This window comes from Hyla sarda, chromosome 11, assembly GCF_029499605.1.
Source record: "Hyla sarda isolate aHylSar1 chromosome 11, aHylSar1.hap1, whole genome shotgun sequence".
Taxonomy (NCBI): Eukaryota; Metazoa; Chordata; class Amphibia; order Anura; family Hylidae; genus Hyla; species Hyla sarda.
Genome location: NC_079199.1, coordinates 84366277 through 84386892, shown reverse-complemented (window position 1 = coordinate 84386892; position 20616 = coordinate 84366277). Strand labels below are relative to the sequence as shown.

Sequence of the window (20616 nt, the reverse complement as noted above, 5' to 3'; positions counted from 1 at the left end):
ACTGAATCTGGCCGCACTCGGAATCTCGGGGTGGAAATTTTCTGCCCGTAGATTCCTTAGTGTGAACCTAGCCTTTGGGTCTATTCACACAGCAGAATTCCACTTCAAATTAAAGTTCCCAAGACAGGCAGAGGTGTCAGCAGAGAGCACGGTTGCCAGACAGAAAAGAACAACTCAACTTCAGCAGCTGATAATTATTGGAAGGATTAAGATTTTTTCTTAGTAAAAGTAATTTACAAATCTGTTCCAACTTTCTGGAGCCAGTTGATATATTAAAACATTTTTTTTTCCTGGAATACCCCTTTAAGGTTACATTTTCCTAAATCCTTCAATGCCCGGGCAGCGCGGACACATACTGTCACCACTGACGGCATTTCAGACCATCTGGATGTCAGATCATGTTCATTCATCCAGCAGAATGACAGAATTCTCCGCCATGGAAATTCTTCAATATGAACGATGCAGCAGAATCCCATTGAAAACATTAGGAGGCTGCTTCACCAGAGTTTAGAAGTGGATTTCTAAGCAGAATGTTGCTTGTAAAGTATGTAGCGTGAACTAGGGATCGACCAATATCGATTTTTTAGGGCCGATACCGATAATCTGCGGCCTTTCAGGCCGATAGCCGATAACTTATACCGGAATATCGTTATAAGTTATCGGCTATTCCCCCACGCAGATCATTGATTTAGAGCGCCCGCTTGAAATCATTGAACTGCAGCGGCTTTTGCGGGGCCAGAGACCGCCACCGCCACCCACTTCTCTCCCCCTCCCTGTCCTGGGGTCCTCCCTAGTCCAACCACCACCGCTGCCCCATTGCCTCCCTGATCCTGAGTTTTATAATTACCTGTTCCCGGGGTCCGCGCTACCTCTGGCTCCAACGTCGTCCTGAGCCGTTACTGTGCGCAGTGACGTCGCGTTGAGGACGTCACTTGTCATTGCGCTGCGCAGCAGCCAGAAGTAGCGCGTAATTATAAAACCGGGGATGGGGGAGGCAATGGGGCAGCGGCTGTCTCGTTGGTGGTCTCTAACTGTGGAGGCGGGGCAGGGGGACGGGGCATTATAGACATATCGGCAAGGTAATTGTCAATACCGATAATGTCCAAAATCGTGAATATCGGCCAAACCGATAATCGGTCGATCCCTAGTGTGAACGTAGCCTAAAACTTCCTGACTCCATGTCCGTTTTACCCAGTGATTTCCCATTAAGTACATAATCCTGACACGTAGTTTTCCTTCCCAAAAAAAGGGTTTTTTTTTTTTTTGTTTTTTTTTTCGCTCTTTAAACATTAAAAGTGGTAAGCGGCCAGGAATCTCGAGAAAGGTCAGCAGTCCTCCCCTGATCTATGAGATCAGAGTCCAAGTATGCCCAGAATACCTCAGGAGCCTGCTAGATTGTCTCAAGCTAATGGCATTTCTGCACTCATCCCCCGCAGCACCGGAACAAGGGTCCATGTGCCGACACAGAGCATCAAGGAGTCGGACATTATGGAGTCTAGATTGGATCTAGTTAGGTTCAATTGCTCCAACAACTCTCTGCAGCCTCATTCACATACATACAAGTCCTTGAGATGACCTCTTTAGACATTTATGGCATTTATCTGCTTCTGGGAAAGCTGGGTATCGATTGACGCAAATATATATTTACAATTACCACTTGATTAGTAGGAAACTGTGGCAGGGAACAGGTGGCTCTTGTTGACCCAAATGTTGGAAAATTCCGACAGGAAGATGGGGAACTTGCTGATAGTTGATGGGTCCCCTTTACACTGCGCCAGTGTCTCCAAAGCAGTGTTTCCCAATCAGGGTGCCTCCAGCTGTTGCAAAACTACAACTCCCAGCATACCCGGACAGCCAAAGGCTGTCGTAGGTTAGCAACAGCTGGAGGCACCCTGGTTGGGAAACACTGTTCTAAGGAGTAGATGGTGACTGGAGGGGATCAGGTTAGGTCAGTGTTTCCCAATCAGGGTGCCTCCAGCTGTTGCAAAACTACAACTCCCAGCATACCCGGACAGCCAAAGGCTGTCGTAGGTTAGCAACAGCTGGAGGCACCCTGGTTGGGAAACACTGTTCTAAGGAGTAGATGGTGACTGGAGGGGATCAGGTTAGGTCAGTGTTTCCCAATCAGGGTGCCTCCAGCTGTTGCAAAACTACAACTCCCAGCATACCCGGACAGCCAAAGGCTGTCGTAGGTTAGCAACAGCTGGAGGCACCCTGGTTGGGAAACACTGTTCTAAGGAGTAGATGGTGACTGGAGGGGATCAGGTTAGGTCAGTGTTTCCCAATCAGGGTGCCTCCAGCTATTTCAAAACTACAACTCCCAGCATTCCCAGACAGCCAAAGGCTGTCGTAGTTTTGCAACAGCTGGAGGCACCCTGGTTGGGAAACACTGTTCTAAGGAGTAGATGGTGACCGGAGGTGTCAGGTTAGGTCAGTGTTTTTTAACCATGGTGGCTCCAGCTGTTGCAAAACTACAACTCCCAGCATATCCAGAAAGCCGAAGGCTGCCGTAGTTTTGCAACAGCTGGAGGCACCCTGGTTGGGAAACACTGTTCTAAGGAGTAGATGGTGACTGGAGGGGTCAGGTTAGGTTAGTGTTTTTTCAACCATGGTGCCTCCAGCTGTTGTAAAACTACAACTGCCAGCATACCCAGACAGCCAAAGGCTGTCGTAGTTTTGCAACAGCTGGAGGCACCCTGGTTGGGAAACACTGTTCTAAGGAGTAGATGGTGACCGGAGGTGTCAGGTTAGGTCAGTGTTTTTCAACCATGGTGGCTCCAGCTGTTGCAAAACTACAACTCCCAGCATATCCAGAAAGCCGAAGGCTGTCGTAGTTTTGCAACAGCTGGAGGCACCCTGGTTGGGAAACACTGTTCTAAGGAGTAGATGGTGACTGGAGGGGATCAGGTTAGGTCAGTGTTTCCCAATCAGGGTGCCTCCAGCTGTTGCAAAACTACAACTCCCAGCATACCCGGACAGCCAAAGGCTGTCGTAGGTTAGCAACAGCTGGAGGCACCCTGGTTGGGAAACACTGTTCTAAGGAGTAGATGGTGACTGGAGGGGATCAGGTTAGGTCAGTGTTTCCCAATCAGGGTGCCTCCAGCTGTTGCAAAACTACAACTCCCAGCATACCCGGACAGCCAAAGGCTGTCGTAGTTTTGCAACAGCTGGAGGCACCCTGGTTGGGAAACACTGTTCTAAGGAGTAGATGGTGACCGGAGGTGTCAGGTTAGGTCAGTGTTTTTCAACCATGGTGGCTCCAGCTGTTGCAAAACTACAACTCCCAGCATATCCAGAAAGCCGAAGGCTGTCGTAGTTTTGCAACAGCTGGAGGCACCCTGGTTGGGAAACACTGTTCTAAGGAGTAGATGGTGACTGGAGGGGGTCAGGTTAGGTCAGTGTTTTTCAACCATGGTGCCTCCAGCCGTTGCAAAACTACAACTCCCAGCATGCCCGGACAGCCGAAGGCTGTCCGAGCATGCTGGGAGTTATAGTTTTGCAACAGCTGGAGGCACCCTGGTTGGGAAACACTGCTTTGGAGACACTGGCCATGCCATAGATGCCATAACACGGCTGGTGAGAAGAGTTATTACAGGACTGATGTCATATGGAAAGTTACAGTAATAAAGAGGACACACGGGGTGTTGTAGGACTGGTACACATGACCGCACATTGCATCACAGCATGACACCCGGGCGTGTGCCCGCAGCTCAGCAGAAGGCTTGTCACCACCGACAGTCAGAAGATGGCAATGCGGGGAGGGCACGGTACTGGCAGCAGCTACAGGGCACTGCCCCTTAAAGTCAATGTGTTACCTCTTATTTTTGTTACTGATTCGTTTTTGTAATGCGTTTCTATTTTCTGACTGTATTTTTTTTTTTACTTTAAAGTACATGAGGGCAGCCACCTTTCCTGAGCTGTTTTTAACCCCTTAAGGACCCCAGGTAATTTTTTTTTTTTTTTTGCACTTTCATTTTTTCCTCCTCACCTTCTAAAAATCATAACGCTTTCAATTTTCCACCTACAGGCTTGTTTTTGCGCCAATTTTACTTTGTAATGACATCAATAATTTTACCACAAAATCTATGGTGAAGCCAGAAAAAAAGTTTTTTTGTGGGGCTAAATTGAAGGAAAAACTGCATTTTGTAACCTTTGGGTGCATTCGTCTCACTTTTCGGTAAACATGACATCTAATCTTTATTCTGGAGGTCCATACGATTAAAACGATACCCAACTTATATAGGTTTGAATTATAACTTTATGAAAATGAAAATTCGTAGGTTTAAAATTTCCTCTTTTGACCCCTAAACGGGGAGGTATGAGGGCTCATTTTTTGCACCATAATCTGTTGTTTTGATGGGACTTGTGACCAAAAATATGCAATTTCGGACTTTGTTTTATTTTTTACGCCATTGACCATGTTGTTTAATTAACATATTTTTATAGTTCGGACATATACACATGTGAGAATACCAAATATGTTTATTTTTATTGCGTTTTTATATGGAATTTGGGAAAAGGGGGGTGTGATTTAAACTTTTAATAAGTAAGGGGTTAATGTGTTTTTTTTTTACATTTTTATTAAACTTTTATTTTTTTTAGTCCCCTTAGGGGACTTTTAGGAGGAATCATTAGATTCCTCATACGCATTGATAAAGCCTGGCAGAACCAGGCTTTACCAATCGAGTGCAGAGCACACAGGTCAATGTAGTTCTATGGAACTACATTGACCTGTGTGCTCTGCACTCAAATGATAAAGCCTGGTTCTGCCAGGAATTTATCAATGCGAGAGCCGGGACCAGCAGAGAAACAGAGGTAAGCCCTCCGGCTACTTCAGCAGTGGATCGCCGTAAATCTCCTCCTCATAACCAGGTTTTGATAAATCTCCCCCATTGTCCATACTACAGTACACATGTGTGTGTGTGTATATATATATTTTTAATAAATAAACCTATACTTACCTCCAGCTCTCCTGTGGTGCTTCTGGTGTCCTGCTCCATCCCCGGCTCCAATCCTCTTCCTGAGAGAAAGCATGATGCCCGGAGCGATGTTGGGGCCCAGTGTGTCATACTGCATGTGTCAATCATTGGCCGAGGCTGGACGTCATGGTGGCCAATGATTTAGCAGCAGTTTGACACAGTGTGCCCCGTCAAGCTGCAGCTCAGGACACCAGAGGCACCGTGGGAACTCTGGAGGAGAGAACACGTTTATTTATTTTTTACTAAGTACTGCAGTATGGGCATTGTTCTTATTTTTTAAAAAAAATTAAGTTATTAAAAAAAAAAAAACTCCCTCTGGATAATCCCTTTAATCTGTTTCCAGGCATGCTGGGAGTTGTAGTTTTCAAACAGTGGAAGGCACACAGCACACTGGCCTAAGGATTTATTAAAAGGGTATACATTCTAGACAATTCTTTGTGAGCTTAATACAGTGTTTGCCAACCAGGGTGCCTCCAGCAGTGGCAAAATTACAACTCCCAGCATGCCCAGACAGCCGAAGGCTGTCTGGGCATGCTGGGAGTTGTAGTTTTGCAACAGCTGGAGGCACCCTGGTTGAGAAACACTGACCCAACCAGGGTGCCACCAGCTTTTGCAAAACCGGGCATGCTGGGAGTGGTAGTTTTGCAACAGCTGGGGGCACCCTAGTTGGGAAGCACTGGCTTAATACATAAACTGCACAAACTCTGTTACAATGTATCAGCACAGGTCTGGAGTCCACACTGTTTTGTCCGCTAGGCTAAATACAATGGTGACCTCAGCTGTCAGACAAATGAGGGCTAAACAGGTTTTTAAGGATGTGAATAAAAATGCTTCATTCTTCTTACAGTAAGCAGAGATCTTGAAAAATAGTGAGCAATAATTTTCATTACACAATTAAAGCTCAATGCAGGTCACCAGCCAGACTCCCGATAGCGGCCATCTTTCCCAATGTTTCCTTGCATGGGACTTCTAGCATCTGAGTAATTTAACACTACATTTGTCATCTTGGATTCCCAGCTATGCGAGCCTGTGGCGGTTCTGTTCAGAAAACGGAGCATTTACAGCGTTCACAATGTCAGGCTGCTCGTATTATTGACAGGCGGGGGCTTGGTGTACGTGTGCTGAACGACCATGACATGTACAATCTTCCTTTTCCTCGAAAGAGATAGGTCCCTAGAGAGGTGAGGAGGGGGCTCTGCTGGTACCTGGGCAGACATCAAGGCATTAGGAGTACTCCTTGCCATTGAAGGGGTATTCCAGTAGAAAAAAACATTTTTTAATCAACTGGTGCCAGAAAGTTAAACAGATTTGTAAATGACTTCTATTTAAAAAATGTCATCCTTCCAGTACTTATCAGCTGCTGTATATTACAGTGGAAGTTATTTTCTGATTGAATTTCTGTCTGACCACAGTGCTCTCTGCTGACACCTCTGTCCATGTCAGGAACTGTGCAGAGCAGGAGAGAATCCCCATAGCCGACCTATCTTGATCTGGACAGTCCCTAAAATGGACAGAGGTGTCAGCAGAGAGCACTGTGGACAGACGAAAAGGAAATTCAAAAAGAAAAGAACTTCCTCTGTTGTATAAAGAAATAGGAGACAAAAAAAAAGAGAAACCGCACAGGCGCCTAGTGCATTATCCCAAGACAGCAATCAGGTAAGAAGAGATGGTTAATATTGTGCTCACCTAGAGCGCAACAAATATGCGCATATCACCCCAATGCAAGGGGTACTTGTGTCCCGGGAGCGCTGCGAAGCTGTAGGGAAGTGGAAGCCGGTGCAGGGCTCTCCATGGTGCATGCAGTCGAGTGGGTGAAAAAAAAATCCCTCTATAGGTGCTGCTTCTCCCAAATGGATGATTCGAGTCAGAAGATCGATTAAAAGATGAATTTTATTGAACCAATGACGCGTTTCGGGTATTAACCCTTCCTCAGGTGCCAATCTGAGGAAGGGTTAATACCCGAAACGGGTCATTGGTTCAATAAAATTCATCTTTTAATCGATCTTCTGACTCGAATCATCCATTTGGGAGAAGCAGCGCCTATACAGGGATTTTTTTTTCACCCACTCGACTGTTGTATAAAGAAGCTCATAAGTACTGGAAGGATTAACATTTTTAGATAAAAGTCGTTACAAATTCTGGCACCAGTTGATTGAAGAAAAAAATATATTTTTTTTTTATATCAACTGGCTCCAGAAAGTTAAACAGATTTGTAAATTACTTCCATAAAAAAAAATCTTAATCCTTCCAATAATCATCAGCTGCTGGAGTGGAGTTGCTCTTTTCTGTCTGGCAACAGTGCTCTCTGCTGACATCTCTGTCTGTCTCGGGAACTGCACAGAGTAGAAGAGGTTTGCTATGGGGATTTGCTTCTACTTTGGACAGTTCCCGAGACACGTGTCATCAGAGAGCACTTAGACAGAAAAGAACAACAACTTCAGCAGCTCATCAGTACTGAAAGGATAAAAAATTTTAATAGAAGTAATTTACAAATCTGTTTAACTTTCTGGAGCCAATTGATTAAAAAAATAAAAATAGTTTTCCACTGGAGTACCCCTTTAGGAGACACGATTGACAGTCCTCCATCCCAGTCTAATATGATTACTATGCTTGAGATACCATTACTCTCCTTTCCTTGCACTTTAGCTGTGTAAAACATTCTTCCTAACTCTGTTCATCCTGGGCTTCCTGGTTCATTAATAATGAATCAAAAGGAAGTCTGAAATTGGCAGCAGCGCAAAAAGAGAGAAGAGGCAATTGGACTTATACGCTATTCGAGGTCTTCGGACACTGGGCCACATCTTCGACAACAGTGATACAGTGTTGGTCTGTGCTGTAGTTTTAGCATTATAGTCCTGAACTGGACTCAGGATGCAGACGCTCAGGATCAGTGTTCTACAACCTGTCAGGACATGATGGGAGTTGTGGTTTTGCAACAGGTGCAAAGAAACCCATTGGGGAACACAGCACAAGTTGGGGCCCATGTCCCGTGAATTTTCTTGCATATAGACATGAGATACAGTAATAATAGCTGAAATCTATGGGGGGCTCCTGGAAGAGGCCATAAGCGGTGGATTACCTGGACTCTCGCACTAGTTGTACTGATCCAGTCCCTTCAGACTAGACAGAGAGAAATCTGGGGCCAGGACACAAATAGCTTATTATAAATAGATTTCTCAATGTGTTGATTGAATTATCTGCCAACGCTTAGCGACACCTCGCTGTCTATGTCACGGAGCAGGACCCCGCGCTGCATACATCACTTGGACTGATATCCAGTACATACCTTAAAGTATGAGCCCCCCTCAGATCATACATGTAAAACCAACTCCCCAACCCCACCGGGGGCCATACCCTTCTGCAGCGACCTTGGTAAGAATTCGGCTGCCTCTTTTCTTTGTTTCAGAAAAAGTTGGATGACAACCAATATGGCCTCCGCCACCATCAGATATACTGCTTATGTTCTCCTCAGAACGGCTGGATTACTGGGTAGATCTGCAGTTCACAACAATATAGAAACTTTGTGGTGGCTTCCCAAAAAACTCATACACGGTATCTGAGATTTACCATCTTTCTTCTGGTATCGAGATCATGTTTAAATGACCTTAAAGGGTTACTCTGCCCCTAGACATCTTATCCCATATCCAAAAGGAGAAGGGACAAGATGTCTGATCACGGAGGTCCCGTCACTGGGGACCCCCGCAATCTCCCTGCTGCACCCGGCATTCGTTTAGAGTTGGGAGCAGCACCAGAGGCTCGTGACGCCACAGCTGCGCCCCCTTAATGCAAGTCTATGAGAGGGGGCGTGACGTCCGTCACGCCCCCTCCCATAGACTTGCATTGAGGGGGCATGGCAGTGACTTCACGAGACTCCGCCCCGCATCACCAGTCATCCGGCTCGGAGCGGAGCGGGATTTGCTCCGTGCACTGGATGTCTGGGGTGCCACAGCCAAGATGGCAGGGGTCCCCAGAGGTGGGACCCCTGCGGTCAGACATCTTATCCCCTATCCTTTCTATAGGGGATAAGAGGTCCAGGGGGCGGAGTACCCCTTTAAGCAGCCAGAAAAGCAAAGCTTCAGTGTAAAGCATGAGGCACAGTGTAACAGCACAAGTCTAAGCAGAGAACCCCAGACTCATTACACAACAAGGCTTCAGCCACTAAATGCCGTCGTGTTATAAAGGGAAAATAGTAAACAGACAGCCATGCTTTACACTGCAGAATTGCTCCATATAAGTATAAGCTCAGCAGGGCCTCAGCTCATGACAACACAGAAAATAGCAACAACGCAGATTCTTCTCTATGAAACGTCTTCTATGAAGCCCTGAGAGTCACCAGCCAAGCGTCCGGGCAGTGCCATGTGCTAGGATCCGCTCTGAAGATGATGAAGGCTTCTCCTATGGATGCACATTTGGTTTAATAGGAACCGTTTTACAAATGCCGTGATCCAGGCAGCAATGACACCTTTTTGCTCCCTTTCAGGATGACAAAAAAGCTGTGTGACTGTAGCTAAACAAGTTGTTGGTGACCATATCAGTTGTCACCTAACATTCCCAGTAAAAGACTTAAATGGGCACTGTCAGATACAAACACTTGATATGTTGTAAAGCCTGTATAACCTATAGGTTTTGCAATTGCTTTCATTAGAAAATTTCCAGTATTTCCTACTGAAAAGCCAGTCAAACAACTACCCCCCCCTGCCTGCTTGGACACATACTAGTCCTGCTGTGTCCATGCATCATCACCTATGTCATGGACACACTTCCTTGATTGACAGCTGTGAGTGCAGGGCTCACAGCTGGAGGGAAAATCCTCCTACTGTCAGCTTGTGTCCCGCTACTGTCAGTGAGGACAAGCTGGGAGTTGTAGTTTTGATAATGCAAGGGGAGATGTGAGCAGACAGTATACTGGGGGAGGGGGCGGAGACCTGCACAGTGAGGCCACGCCCCCTCCCTTTGAGAGGAATTCAGACTAGTGAGCTAAATTAAAAGTGTAATAAAAAAATAAATAAAGGTGCTAGACACATAAAAATAAGATGTACATGGTCAGGATTAGGTACCGAGTGATATATAAAAAAAAAAAGTATTTTTTTTGTTAGATCTGACGGGTACGCTTTAACCATTCCCAGTGTAATTCTTGAGTCTTATGTGAAGTGGTTAAAGGGGTATTCCGGGCAAAAACATCTTATCCCCTATTAAAGGGATAGGGGATAAGATGTCTGATCGCGGGAGTTCCGCCACTGGGACCCTCTGCGATCTCCCTGCAGCAGCCTGCATTTTATGCGTAGCTGTGTCCGCAGTTTCGGAAACTTCCAGCCTTCCGTGACGCCACGTCCCCTCCATTCATTTCTATGAGAGGGGTCGTAACGGCCGCAACGCTCCCATAGACATGAATGGAGGGGGCGTGGCGTGACGTCCCCGTCTTGGAAGCCCGGCAGTTTCAGAGACTGCAGATGCAGCTACGCATAGAATGCGGGTGCTGCAGGGAGATCGCGGGGGGGGTCCCAGCGGCGGGCCACCCGCCATCATACATCTTATCCCCTATCCTTTCGATAGGGGATAAGATGTTTTTGCCCGGAATTCCCCTTTAACCTAACCCAGTGTTTCACAACCAGGGTGCCTCCAGCTGTTGCAAAACTACAACTCCCAGCATGCCCGGACAGCCGAAGGCTGTCCGGGTATGCTGGGAGTTGTAGTTTTGCAACAGCTGGAGGCACCCTGGTTGAGAAACACTGACCTAACCTGACCCCTCCAGTCACCATCTACTCCTTAGAACAGCGTTTGCCAACCAGGGTGCCTCCAACCGTTGCAAAACTACAACAGCCTTTGGCTGTCCGGGTATGCTGGGAGTTGTAGTTTTGCAACAGCTGGAGGCACCCTGGTTGAGAAACACTGACCTAACCTGACCCCTCCAGTCACCATCTACTCCTTAGAACAGCGTTTGCCAACCAAGGTGCCTCCAACCGTTGCAAAACTACAACAGCCTTTGGCTGTCCGGGTATGCTGGGAGTTGTAGTTTTGCAACAGCTGGAGGCACTCTGGTTGGGAAACACTGACCTAACCTGACCCCTCCATTCACCATCTTCTCCTTAGAACAGTGTTTCCTAACCAGGGTGCCTCCAACCGTTGCAAAACTACAACAGCCTTTGGCTGTCCGGGTATGCTGGGAGTTGTAGTTTTGCAACAGCTGGAGGCACCCTGGTTGAGACACTGACCTAACCTGACCCCTCCAGTCACCATCTACTCCTTAGAACAGTGTTTGCCAACCAGGGTGCCTCCAACCGTTGCAAAACTACAACAGCCTTTGGCTGTCCGGGTATGCTGGGAGTTGTAGTTTTGCAACAGCTGGAGGCACCCTGGTTGAGAAACACTGACCTAACCTGACCCCTCCAGTCACCATCTTCTCCTTAGAACAGTGTTTCCTAACCAGGGTGCCTCCAACCGTTGCAAAACTACAACAGCCTTTGGCTGTCCGGGTATGCTGGGAGTTGTAGTTTTGCAACAGCTGGAGGCACCCTGGTTGAGAAACACTGACCTAACCTGACCCCTCCAGTCACCATCTACTCCTTAGAACAGCGTTTGCCAACCAAGGTGCCTCCAACCATTGCAAAACTACAACAGCCTTTGGCTGTCCGGGTATGCTGGGAGTTGTAGTTTTGCAACAGCTGGAGGCACTCTGGTTGAGAAACACTGACCTAACCTGACCCCTCCAATCATCATCTACTCCTTAGAACAGTGTTTGCCAACCAGGGTGCCTCCAGCTGTTGCAAAACTACAACAGCCTTTGGCTGTCCGGGTATGCTGGGAGTTGTAGTTTTGCAACAGCTGGAGGCACCCTGGTTGAGAAACACTGACCTAACCTGACCCCTCCAGTCACCATCTACTCCTTAGAACAGTGTTTGCCAACCAGGGTGCCTCCAGCTGTTGCAAAACTACAACAGCCTTTGGCTGTCCGGGTATGCTGGGAGTTGTAGTTTTGCAACAGCTGGAGGCACTCTGGTTGGGAAACACTGCCTTAGAAGAGGGGACTGGTCATTATACACCAAGATGAGGGCTGTTCCTCAGGGCTGGCAATGGATTTTAAAGGTAAACACGTAATACGCTTTCAGAATACCAAATTATTCATTTATCTGCCATTGCAGGCAAACATGATTGACAGTACAGCGGCACAGATTTACAGGGATTGTAAAGGAGAAGGGTGGGCGGCCAATATTATTGTGTCATAAAGATAAGACAGGATTACACAACCCAGAGCAGAGTCCAAAACCAGGAAGAGGTGCGGTCCAGGAGGAAAGCATGGGAGCTCCAGAAGGTATGAGACGCTGCGTCACCGGGGTCACCTGCTCCACCCGAATACTCAGGGCGAATAGGACATTCGGTGTTATACCCCCTCTATATCCAGCAGCCACACCTCACGTTCACTTCATTACACACAAGGCCGCAGCCCGGACGCTCACTCCATCATAAGATGTAATTCCCCAATATACAATGCATTCACAAAGTCTTCACACCCTTCCACTTTCTTCACATTTTGTTATGCTGTAGACTTAAAGGGGTACTCCGGTGAAAAACTTTTATTTATTTATTTTTTAAATCAACTGGTGCTAGAAAGTTAAACAGATTTGTAAATTACTTCTATTAAATTTTTTTAATCCTTCCTGTACTTATTAGCTGCTGAATACTACAGTGGAAATTTCTGTTTGAAACACAGAGCTCTCTGCTGACATCACGAGCACAGTGCTCTCTACTGACATTTCTGTCCATTTTAGGAACTGTCCAGAATAAAAAGGAAATCCCCATAGCAATTATATGCTGTTCTGGACAGTTCCTAAAAGGGACAGAGATGTCAGCAGAGAGAACTGTGCTCGTGATGTCAGCAGAGAGTTCTGTGTTTCAAAAAGAAAAGTATTCCCACTGTAGTATTCAGCAGCTAATAAGTACAGGAAGGATTAAGATTTTTTTAATAGAAGTAATTTACAAATCTGTTTAACTTCCTGGCACCAGTTGATTTAAAAAAATAAAAATAAAAAGTTTTTCACCGGAGTACCCCTTTAAAAATAAGTGTTAAAAGAAACAAAAAATCCCCCTCATCATTCTGCACTCAATACTTCATAAGGACAAAGTGAAAACCGAATGTTACAAGTTTATTGATCAGGAAAAACTTAAATATTGCAGTGATGTAAGTACTCAGACCCTTAAAGGGGTACTCTGCCCCTAGACAACTTATCCTCTATTCAAAAGGATAGGGGATAAGATGTCTGATTGCGGGGGTCCCGTCGCTGGGGACCCCTGCGATCTCCACGCTGCACCCGGCGTTCCTTTAGAGCGTCGGGTTCAGAACCGAAGGCTTGTGACGTCACGGCCACCCCCCCCCCCCCCCCCCCACTCAATGCAAGTCTATGGGAGGGGGCGTGACTGCTGTCACGCCCCCTTCCATAGACTTGCATTGAGGCGGCATGGCTGTAACGTCACGAGCGGGGCGTGACGTTACGAGCCTCTGACCCGCATTGCCAGTCATTCGTGCACCGGATGTCTGGGGTGCCGCAGCAGAGATCGTGGGGATACCCAGCAGCGGGACCCCAGTGATCAGACATCTTAACCCCAATTTTTTGGATAGGGGATAAGATGTCTAGGGGCAGAGTACCCCTTTAACTCAGTACTCAGATGAAGGCCCTTCTGCACACGGTCTACAGATGGATTTGGGGATTTCTGGTATTCTTCTCTGCAGACTCTGTCCGGTTGTATGGAGAACGTCCAAGGAAACCATTTTCAGGTCTCTCCAGAGATGTTTGATTTGGATCAGTGAGGGCTCTGTCTGGGCCACTAGGACATCCAAAGAGTTTTCCCAAATCCGCTCCTGTGTTGCCTTGGCTGTGTGTTTAGGGTCATTGCCTTGTTGAAAGGTGAACTTTTTGCCCAGTTTGGGGTCAAGAGCGCTCTGGACCAGGTTCTCAATAAGAATCTCTCTGTACTTTGCTCCATTTTGCTTTTACTTAATCCTGATTAGTCTCCCTGTCCCAGCTGCTGAAAAGGACCCCCACAGCAGGAGGCTGCCCCCACCATGCCTCACTGTAGGGATGAGCAGTGCCTGGTTATCTCCACACATAACATTTAGGCTATGTTCACACGCCAGAATTTGCGTGCTGCACTAATAGTTGACCATTGGGATCTTGGACACCTCTTTTCACTCTCTCCAGATTACCTAAGGCCATTCACACTAGAGAATTTCTGCAAAGAAATTGCACTTGCAGCAGCCCCCCATTGATGTCTTTGGGAGTCTGTTGTGCAGTGCACACTACAGATGCTTCACAGCAGAACTCCAGATGTAGAATCAGATTCTGTCAGAAGACTCAACATATGTTCAATCTTTCAACATGGTCAAGTCCTGGCAAAACGCTGCAGTAAATGGGACGGCGCTTACTAGGGATCACCCAGGGATCATCTGAGTGCACCCAGCACTGACAGAAGATGCTTAAAGGGGCACTGTCAGATACAAAAACTTTTAAAATGTTGTATATCTTGGCAAAACACTGACCTTTCTAATACACTTCATTAGAAAAAAAATGTTGTCTTATAAAATCACGGCTTTGTCCAAGCTGAAGTACAGGCATAGACAAAGTCCAGTAAGTGAGGGTGGGACTAATACTCCTCTGTCTGATTATCAGCCAAGAGGGAGTACAGAGGAGTGCTATCAGCCAGGAGAGAACACAGAGGAGTCCTATCAGATAGCAGAGAGCACAGAGGAGTCCTATCAGATAGCAGAGAGCACAGAGGAGTCCTATCAGATAGCAGAGAGCACAGAGGAGTCCTATCAGATAGCAGAGAGCACAGAGGAGTGATGTCAGCCAGGAGAGAGCACAGAGGAGTGCTACCAGCCAGGAGAGAGCACAGAGGAGTGCTACCAGACAGGAGAGAGCACAGAGGAGTGCTATCAGACAGGAGAGAGCACAGAGGAGTGCTATCAGACAGGAGAGAGCACAGAGGAGTGCTATCAGACAGGAGAGAGCACAGAGGAGTGCTATCAAACAGGACAGAGCACAGAGGAGTGCTATCAGACAGCAGAGAGCACAGAGGAGTGCTATCAGACAGGAGAGAGCACAGAGGAGTGCTATCAGACAGGAGAGAGCACAGAGGAGTGCTATCAGACAGGAGAGAGCACAGAGGAGTGCTATCAGACAGGAGAGAGCACAGAGGAGTGCTATCAGACAGGAGAGAGCACAGAGGAGTGCTATCAGACAGGAGAGAGCACAGAGGAGTGCTATCAGACAGGAGAGAGCACAGAGGAGTGCTATCAGACAGGAGAGAGCACAGAGGAGTGCTATCAGACAGGAGAGAGCACAGAGGAGTGCTATCAGACAGGAGAGAGCACAGAGGAGTGCTATCAGACAGGAGAGAGCACAGAGGAGTGCTATCAGACAGCAGAGAGCACAGAGGAGTACTATCAGACAGGAGAGAGCACAGAGGAGTGCTATCAGACAGGAGAGAGCACAGAGGAGTGCTATCAGACAGGAGAGAGCACAGAGGAGTGCTATCAGACAGGAGAGAGCACAGAGTAGTACTAGTCCCACCCTCACTAACTAGACTTTGTCCAAGCTGAAGCACGGGCATGGACAAAGCCATGATTTCAATAAAAAAGGAAATAAAATTTTCTTATGAAGTATATTAGAAAGGTAAATGTTTTGCTAAGATGTACAACATATAAAACATTTTTGAATCTTACAGTGGCCATTTAAAAAATTCTGTAGTGTGCACTGGGCAGCGGAAACACATTACAAGCATTCCTAAGCAAAATTCCAGACGGGAATTCTATAGTGTGAACCCAGCCTTATAGAGGAGTGTTCTCTACTTATATATTGGCCGGACAGCCAACAGACTAATCTGTGGAATGCCAAGGCAGCCTGGGCACAAGTCCTAATATAAGTGATCTGCTGAGGCCCTGAATGGCACAGGATATGGGTGAAGATATATTGGGTGGCTGCCATTAATGCAGTTTCCCAATCTATAACTGCAGGTTACATAATATCTCTGCTGTGGTTGATATCACCGGGGCATGAGATTTATTATTACTGTGATCACTATCATTAACCTATTTATACAGCTATGACATGTTACACAATGCCACCTCCCTCCTCCTCCCATGACAATATACCAGGGGTCACATCGGGGGTCCCTGCTTCACAGTGTGTGGTTGGCACATGCCAACGCTGCCTATCGCCTTTCTAGCTTTATGTAAATAAGCTTGACGATCGCATAATGGAAACCTCAAAACCTCCGCTTGCTGACAGTGAATCAAACATCCATGGTTTGTTACAGTGGCTGTATATTAGCTTCTGGGCGTTCCCATTCACTGACACAGCGGAGTTGTGAATGTTTTCAATGTACAGTGGAAGAATACTAATAATGTTGTTACACGTATATACAATTTCGTCAATGATTTCGCCCCTCAGGACGGCAATAGAGTACAACACGCCCTCTGAATCATTGAGAGATTCTCTCATCGTCAAGATATGTCAGAAAAGTCAAGGTTTGCCCAACACCATGGCTAAGAAGTCATGTCTGAGGAATGCCAATGGTGCCTTCGCTGGAGCAGAAGAAATCGCGGGGCGAGACCAAGGATTCAATGCAGCTAAACGTTCAATAAGGACATCTACGTGTTTAGCAGTATTTCCCAAACAGCGTGCCTCCAGCTGTTGCAAAACTACAACTCCTACAGGTGTAAGAAGCTTATTGATGGTTATAGGAAGCGACTGATTTTTTTCCAAAGGGTGTGCAACCAAATATTAAAGGGGTAGTCCAGTGGTGAACAACTTATCCCCTATCTTAAGGATAGGGGATAAGTTTGAGATCGCGGGGGTCCGACCGCTGGGGCCCCCTGCGATCTCCTGTATGGGGCCCCGAGAGCCCGCGGGAAAGGGGCGTGTCGACCTCCGCACGAAGCGGCGTCCAACACGCCCCCTCAATACAACTCTATGGCAGAGCCGAAGCGCTGCCTTCGGCAATCTCCGGCTCTGCCATTGAGATGTATTGAGGGGGCGTGTCGGCCGCCGCTTCGTGCGAAGGTCGACACCCGCTATCTGGCCGGAGAGCCCTGTACAGAGAGATCGCAGGGGGCCCCAGCGGTCGGACCCCCCGCGATTTCAAACTTATCCCCTATCCTTAGGATAGGGAATAAGTTGTTCACCACTGGACTACCCCTTTAAGTTAAGGGTGCCAATAATTTTGTCCAGCCCATTTTTGGAGTTTGGTGACATTATGTCCAATTTGCTTTTTTTTTCCTGCCTTTTTTTGGTTTAGTTCCAATACACACAAAGGAAATAAACAAGTGTATAGCAAAACCTGTGTTACTGCAATCCTTTTCTGTGAGAAATACTTCATTTTCTTGAAAGATTTCAGGGGTGCCAACATTTACGGCCGTGACTGTATATGTGCAATTTTGCACGTAACATGGTAGCTTTATCTGCAAAATTGCATCTACTCACCATTTGCAACATGGGAGCGTGACCTCAGGAGACCTTCCAACTAAAAGTGCTGTCTTGGGCACGAACCCATCCAATGATATGAGTGATGACGCTCCAATGCCAGTCAGACGCAACAAGGGCGATCACACCTCCCATTCACATAGTTATGTTGTTTGTACTTGGTAACCGTGGCAACAGATACATCTGCACAGGAGTTGCATACGTAAAATCGTAAGAGAGGATTATTAAAGATTGATTATAACGTTGCTTCCATTATTTTATTTATTTTTGTTAGAGATGTGGCTGTCAGGGCATGCTGGGAGTATTAGTTTCCCAGACTCCTGAAGAGTCCAATTATACGACCGGATAATAAGAGTTCAGTGGCGTTCTCGGTGGGGGAAGGTTTATCACAGCGTCTACACCTGCTCAAACAGCCCCCGGCATCCAACCTGTCGAATACAGGTGGCAAAGGACGCTCTGCCAGCCTGACAAATAAAAGGAGACGTTTGGTTTAGAGCAAACAACCTAAAACAAACAGCAATAAAACGCCATGACACCAAAGAGCTGGTAGAACCTTTTCCTCGGAGGCAGCCATGCCATGCTGCAGCTACTGTCCATAGATGCCCTCGCATTTGCCATGGATTCATATATGGTGGCATTTTACTCCACAAACTTGTGCATAATCTGCAGAAAGTCCAGGGCAAAACCAGGAGGGTTTACAAAAAAGGGTCACGGATAAAGGCATCAATAGTCCTACCCTGTGGTACGAGGGCAGAGCTGAAACGATGGACGTAAGGTGCTGCCCAACAATGGGCGTCAGACAACATGCAGATCCTCCACCAACCAGCAGGGGTGCTCTTTGGTGACTGATCCTCCTCATGCCAAAGGTGCCACCACCAACCAAGGCAGCAGCTCAAGACGGAGGCCACTAATAGGTAATCATCCGCCCTACGTGTAAGAGAATAGCGCCCACACTTACCTGGGTGCCAACTACTTGATCAACCCCTAAAAACCCCAATCTGAACTCCGAGCCCAACCTGGATGCCACCAACAAAAGATCAATCTCTGAATCAATGGACGCCCATAAGAAAGGCCTTCACCAGGGGGCAGCCAAGTGGCACAACCAGTTACCCCACTGCCAACAAGACCTGACCCTACATGAGTGGTCTCCATACTGCGGACCTACAGCTGTTGCAAAACTACAACTCCCAGCATGCCCAGACAGCCGTTGGCTGTCTGGGCATGCTGGGAGTTGTAGTTTTGCAACATCTGTACTTCCAACACAGTCGTAGGTAGGAGCCCTGTGACCTGATGCCACTTATGAACGTGCCCCACACAGTGCCCCCTCATGTGGACAATCAACCTGGGCACCAACAACAAAGGATTCAGCGGAGGAAGCAGCACAGTGCCCGGGCATGAGAGCAGGTACCTGCCCCATCCTCTTCTACACAGGACCAAAACTTCATGCCGTCTGCGGGAGCGCCCCCTCCTGGCCGTGCCAGGTAAGTGTCAGGCGGGCAGCTCGCCCTCAGTGCCCCGCCAGCTCTCACTCACCTTTGGACGTCATGTTGTCTCCGGGGTCACACAGTCACTGCGCTGTCCGGCCGCTCCGCGCTTAATCCAGGCCAAAGCCGGGCACTTGAGTACGGTAGTAGTCCCAGAGAAGCATGTCCCTTACCGGCCACCTCAGGCCGAGGCACCGCGCTCATCTCCCGAAGCCTCCCCCCTCCTCCGCTCCGGTTATTCGTAGCACTTCCGCACCGGGTACCGAATCCCACACTCCCGGCTCCCGGAGCTGCCCCCTCTGTGCTCGGCTCAATCCAACTACTCAGCGGCCGCCGCACGGCATGACGGGACCTGTAGTCTGCACCTCACACACTCCGGTCATGTGACTAGAGATCGGGGCCACGCCCCTACACACTCATTCGTGTTGTCAGTCTCATCCAGAACGTTCAGGGCAGGAGGACAACTACCACAGACACCTGCGCACCACAACTCCCAGCCACACACAGCTCTGGGACCACAGCTCCCAGCCACACACAGCTCTGGGACTACAACTCCCAGCCACACACAGCTCTGGGACCACAACTCCCAGCCACACACAGCTCTGGGACCACAACTCCCAGCCACACACAGCTCTGGGACCACAACTCCCAGCCACACACAGCTCTGGGACAACAACTCCCAGCCACACACAGCTCTGGGACCACAACTCCCAGCCACACACAGTTCTGGGACAACAACTCCCAGCCACACACAGCTCTGGGACCACAGCTCCCAGCCACACACAGCTCTGGGACTACAACTCCCAGCCACACACAGCTCTGGGACCACAACTCCCAGCCACACACAGTTCTGGGACAACAACTCCCAGCCACACACAGCTCTGGGACCACAACTCCCAGCCACACACAGCTCTGGGACAACAACTCCCAGCCACACACAGCTCTGGGACCACAGCTCCCAGCCACACACAGCTCTGGGACTACAACTCCCAGCCACACACAGCTCTGGGACCACAACTCCCAGCCACACACAGCTCTGGGACAACAACTCCCAGCCACACACAGCTCTGGGACTACAACTCCCAGCCACACACAGCTCTGGGACTACAACTCCCAGCCACACACAGCTCTGGGACCACAACTCCCAGCCACACACAGCTCTGGGACTACAACTCCCAGCCACACACAGCTCTGGGACTACAACTACCAGTCAGATATGGCTCTACACAACCTCCAAACAAACACTGCCGCCGAAAAAGAGCTCTACAATAAGAACTACAACTCACAGCAAGACAGAGATCTACAATAAGAACTACAACTCACAGCAAGACAGAGCTCTACAATAGAACCACAACTCCCAGCAGGGCAGAGCTCTACAATAAAGAAGCACAACTCCCAGCAGGGCAGAGCTCTACAATAAAGAACTACAACTCCCAGCAGGGCAGAGCTCTACAATAAAGAACTACAACTCCCAGTAGGACAGAGCTCTACAATAAATAACCACAACTCAGCAGGGCAGAGCTCTACAATAAAGAACCACAACTCTCAACAGGGCAGAGCTCTACAATAAGAACTACAACTCCCAACAAGACAGAGTTTTACAACAGAAACTACAACTCCCAGCAAGACAGAGTTCTACGACAGAAACTACAACTCGCAGCAGGGCAGAGCTCTACA

At 47.9% G+C, this 20616-nt stretch overlaps 1 protein-coding gene across 2 annotated transcripts in view; it reads right to left on the bottom strand.

The window, feature by feature from the left end:
- The window catches only part of OTUD7B (OTU deubiquitinase 7B), a 102201-nt gene extending 82654 nt beyond the window's left edge, over nucleotides 1–19547 (bottom strand). The window contains exon 1 of one of the 2 annotated variants that reach the window (XM_056546401.1): nucleotides 18989–19547. In XM_056546401.1, the coding sequence (XP_056402376.1) occupies nucleotides 18989–19001 (13 nt within the window). In that variant the 5' untranslated portion in view covers nucleotides 19002–19547. Of the gene's footprint in view, nucleotides 1–4961; nucleotides 5036–18988 lie in introns of those variants that run through there. The other variant, XM_056546400.1, reaches the window with a different exon arrangement.
- Nucleotides 19548–20616: the final 1069 nt, after the last annotated feature.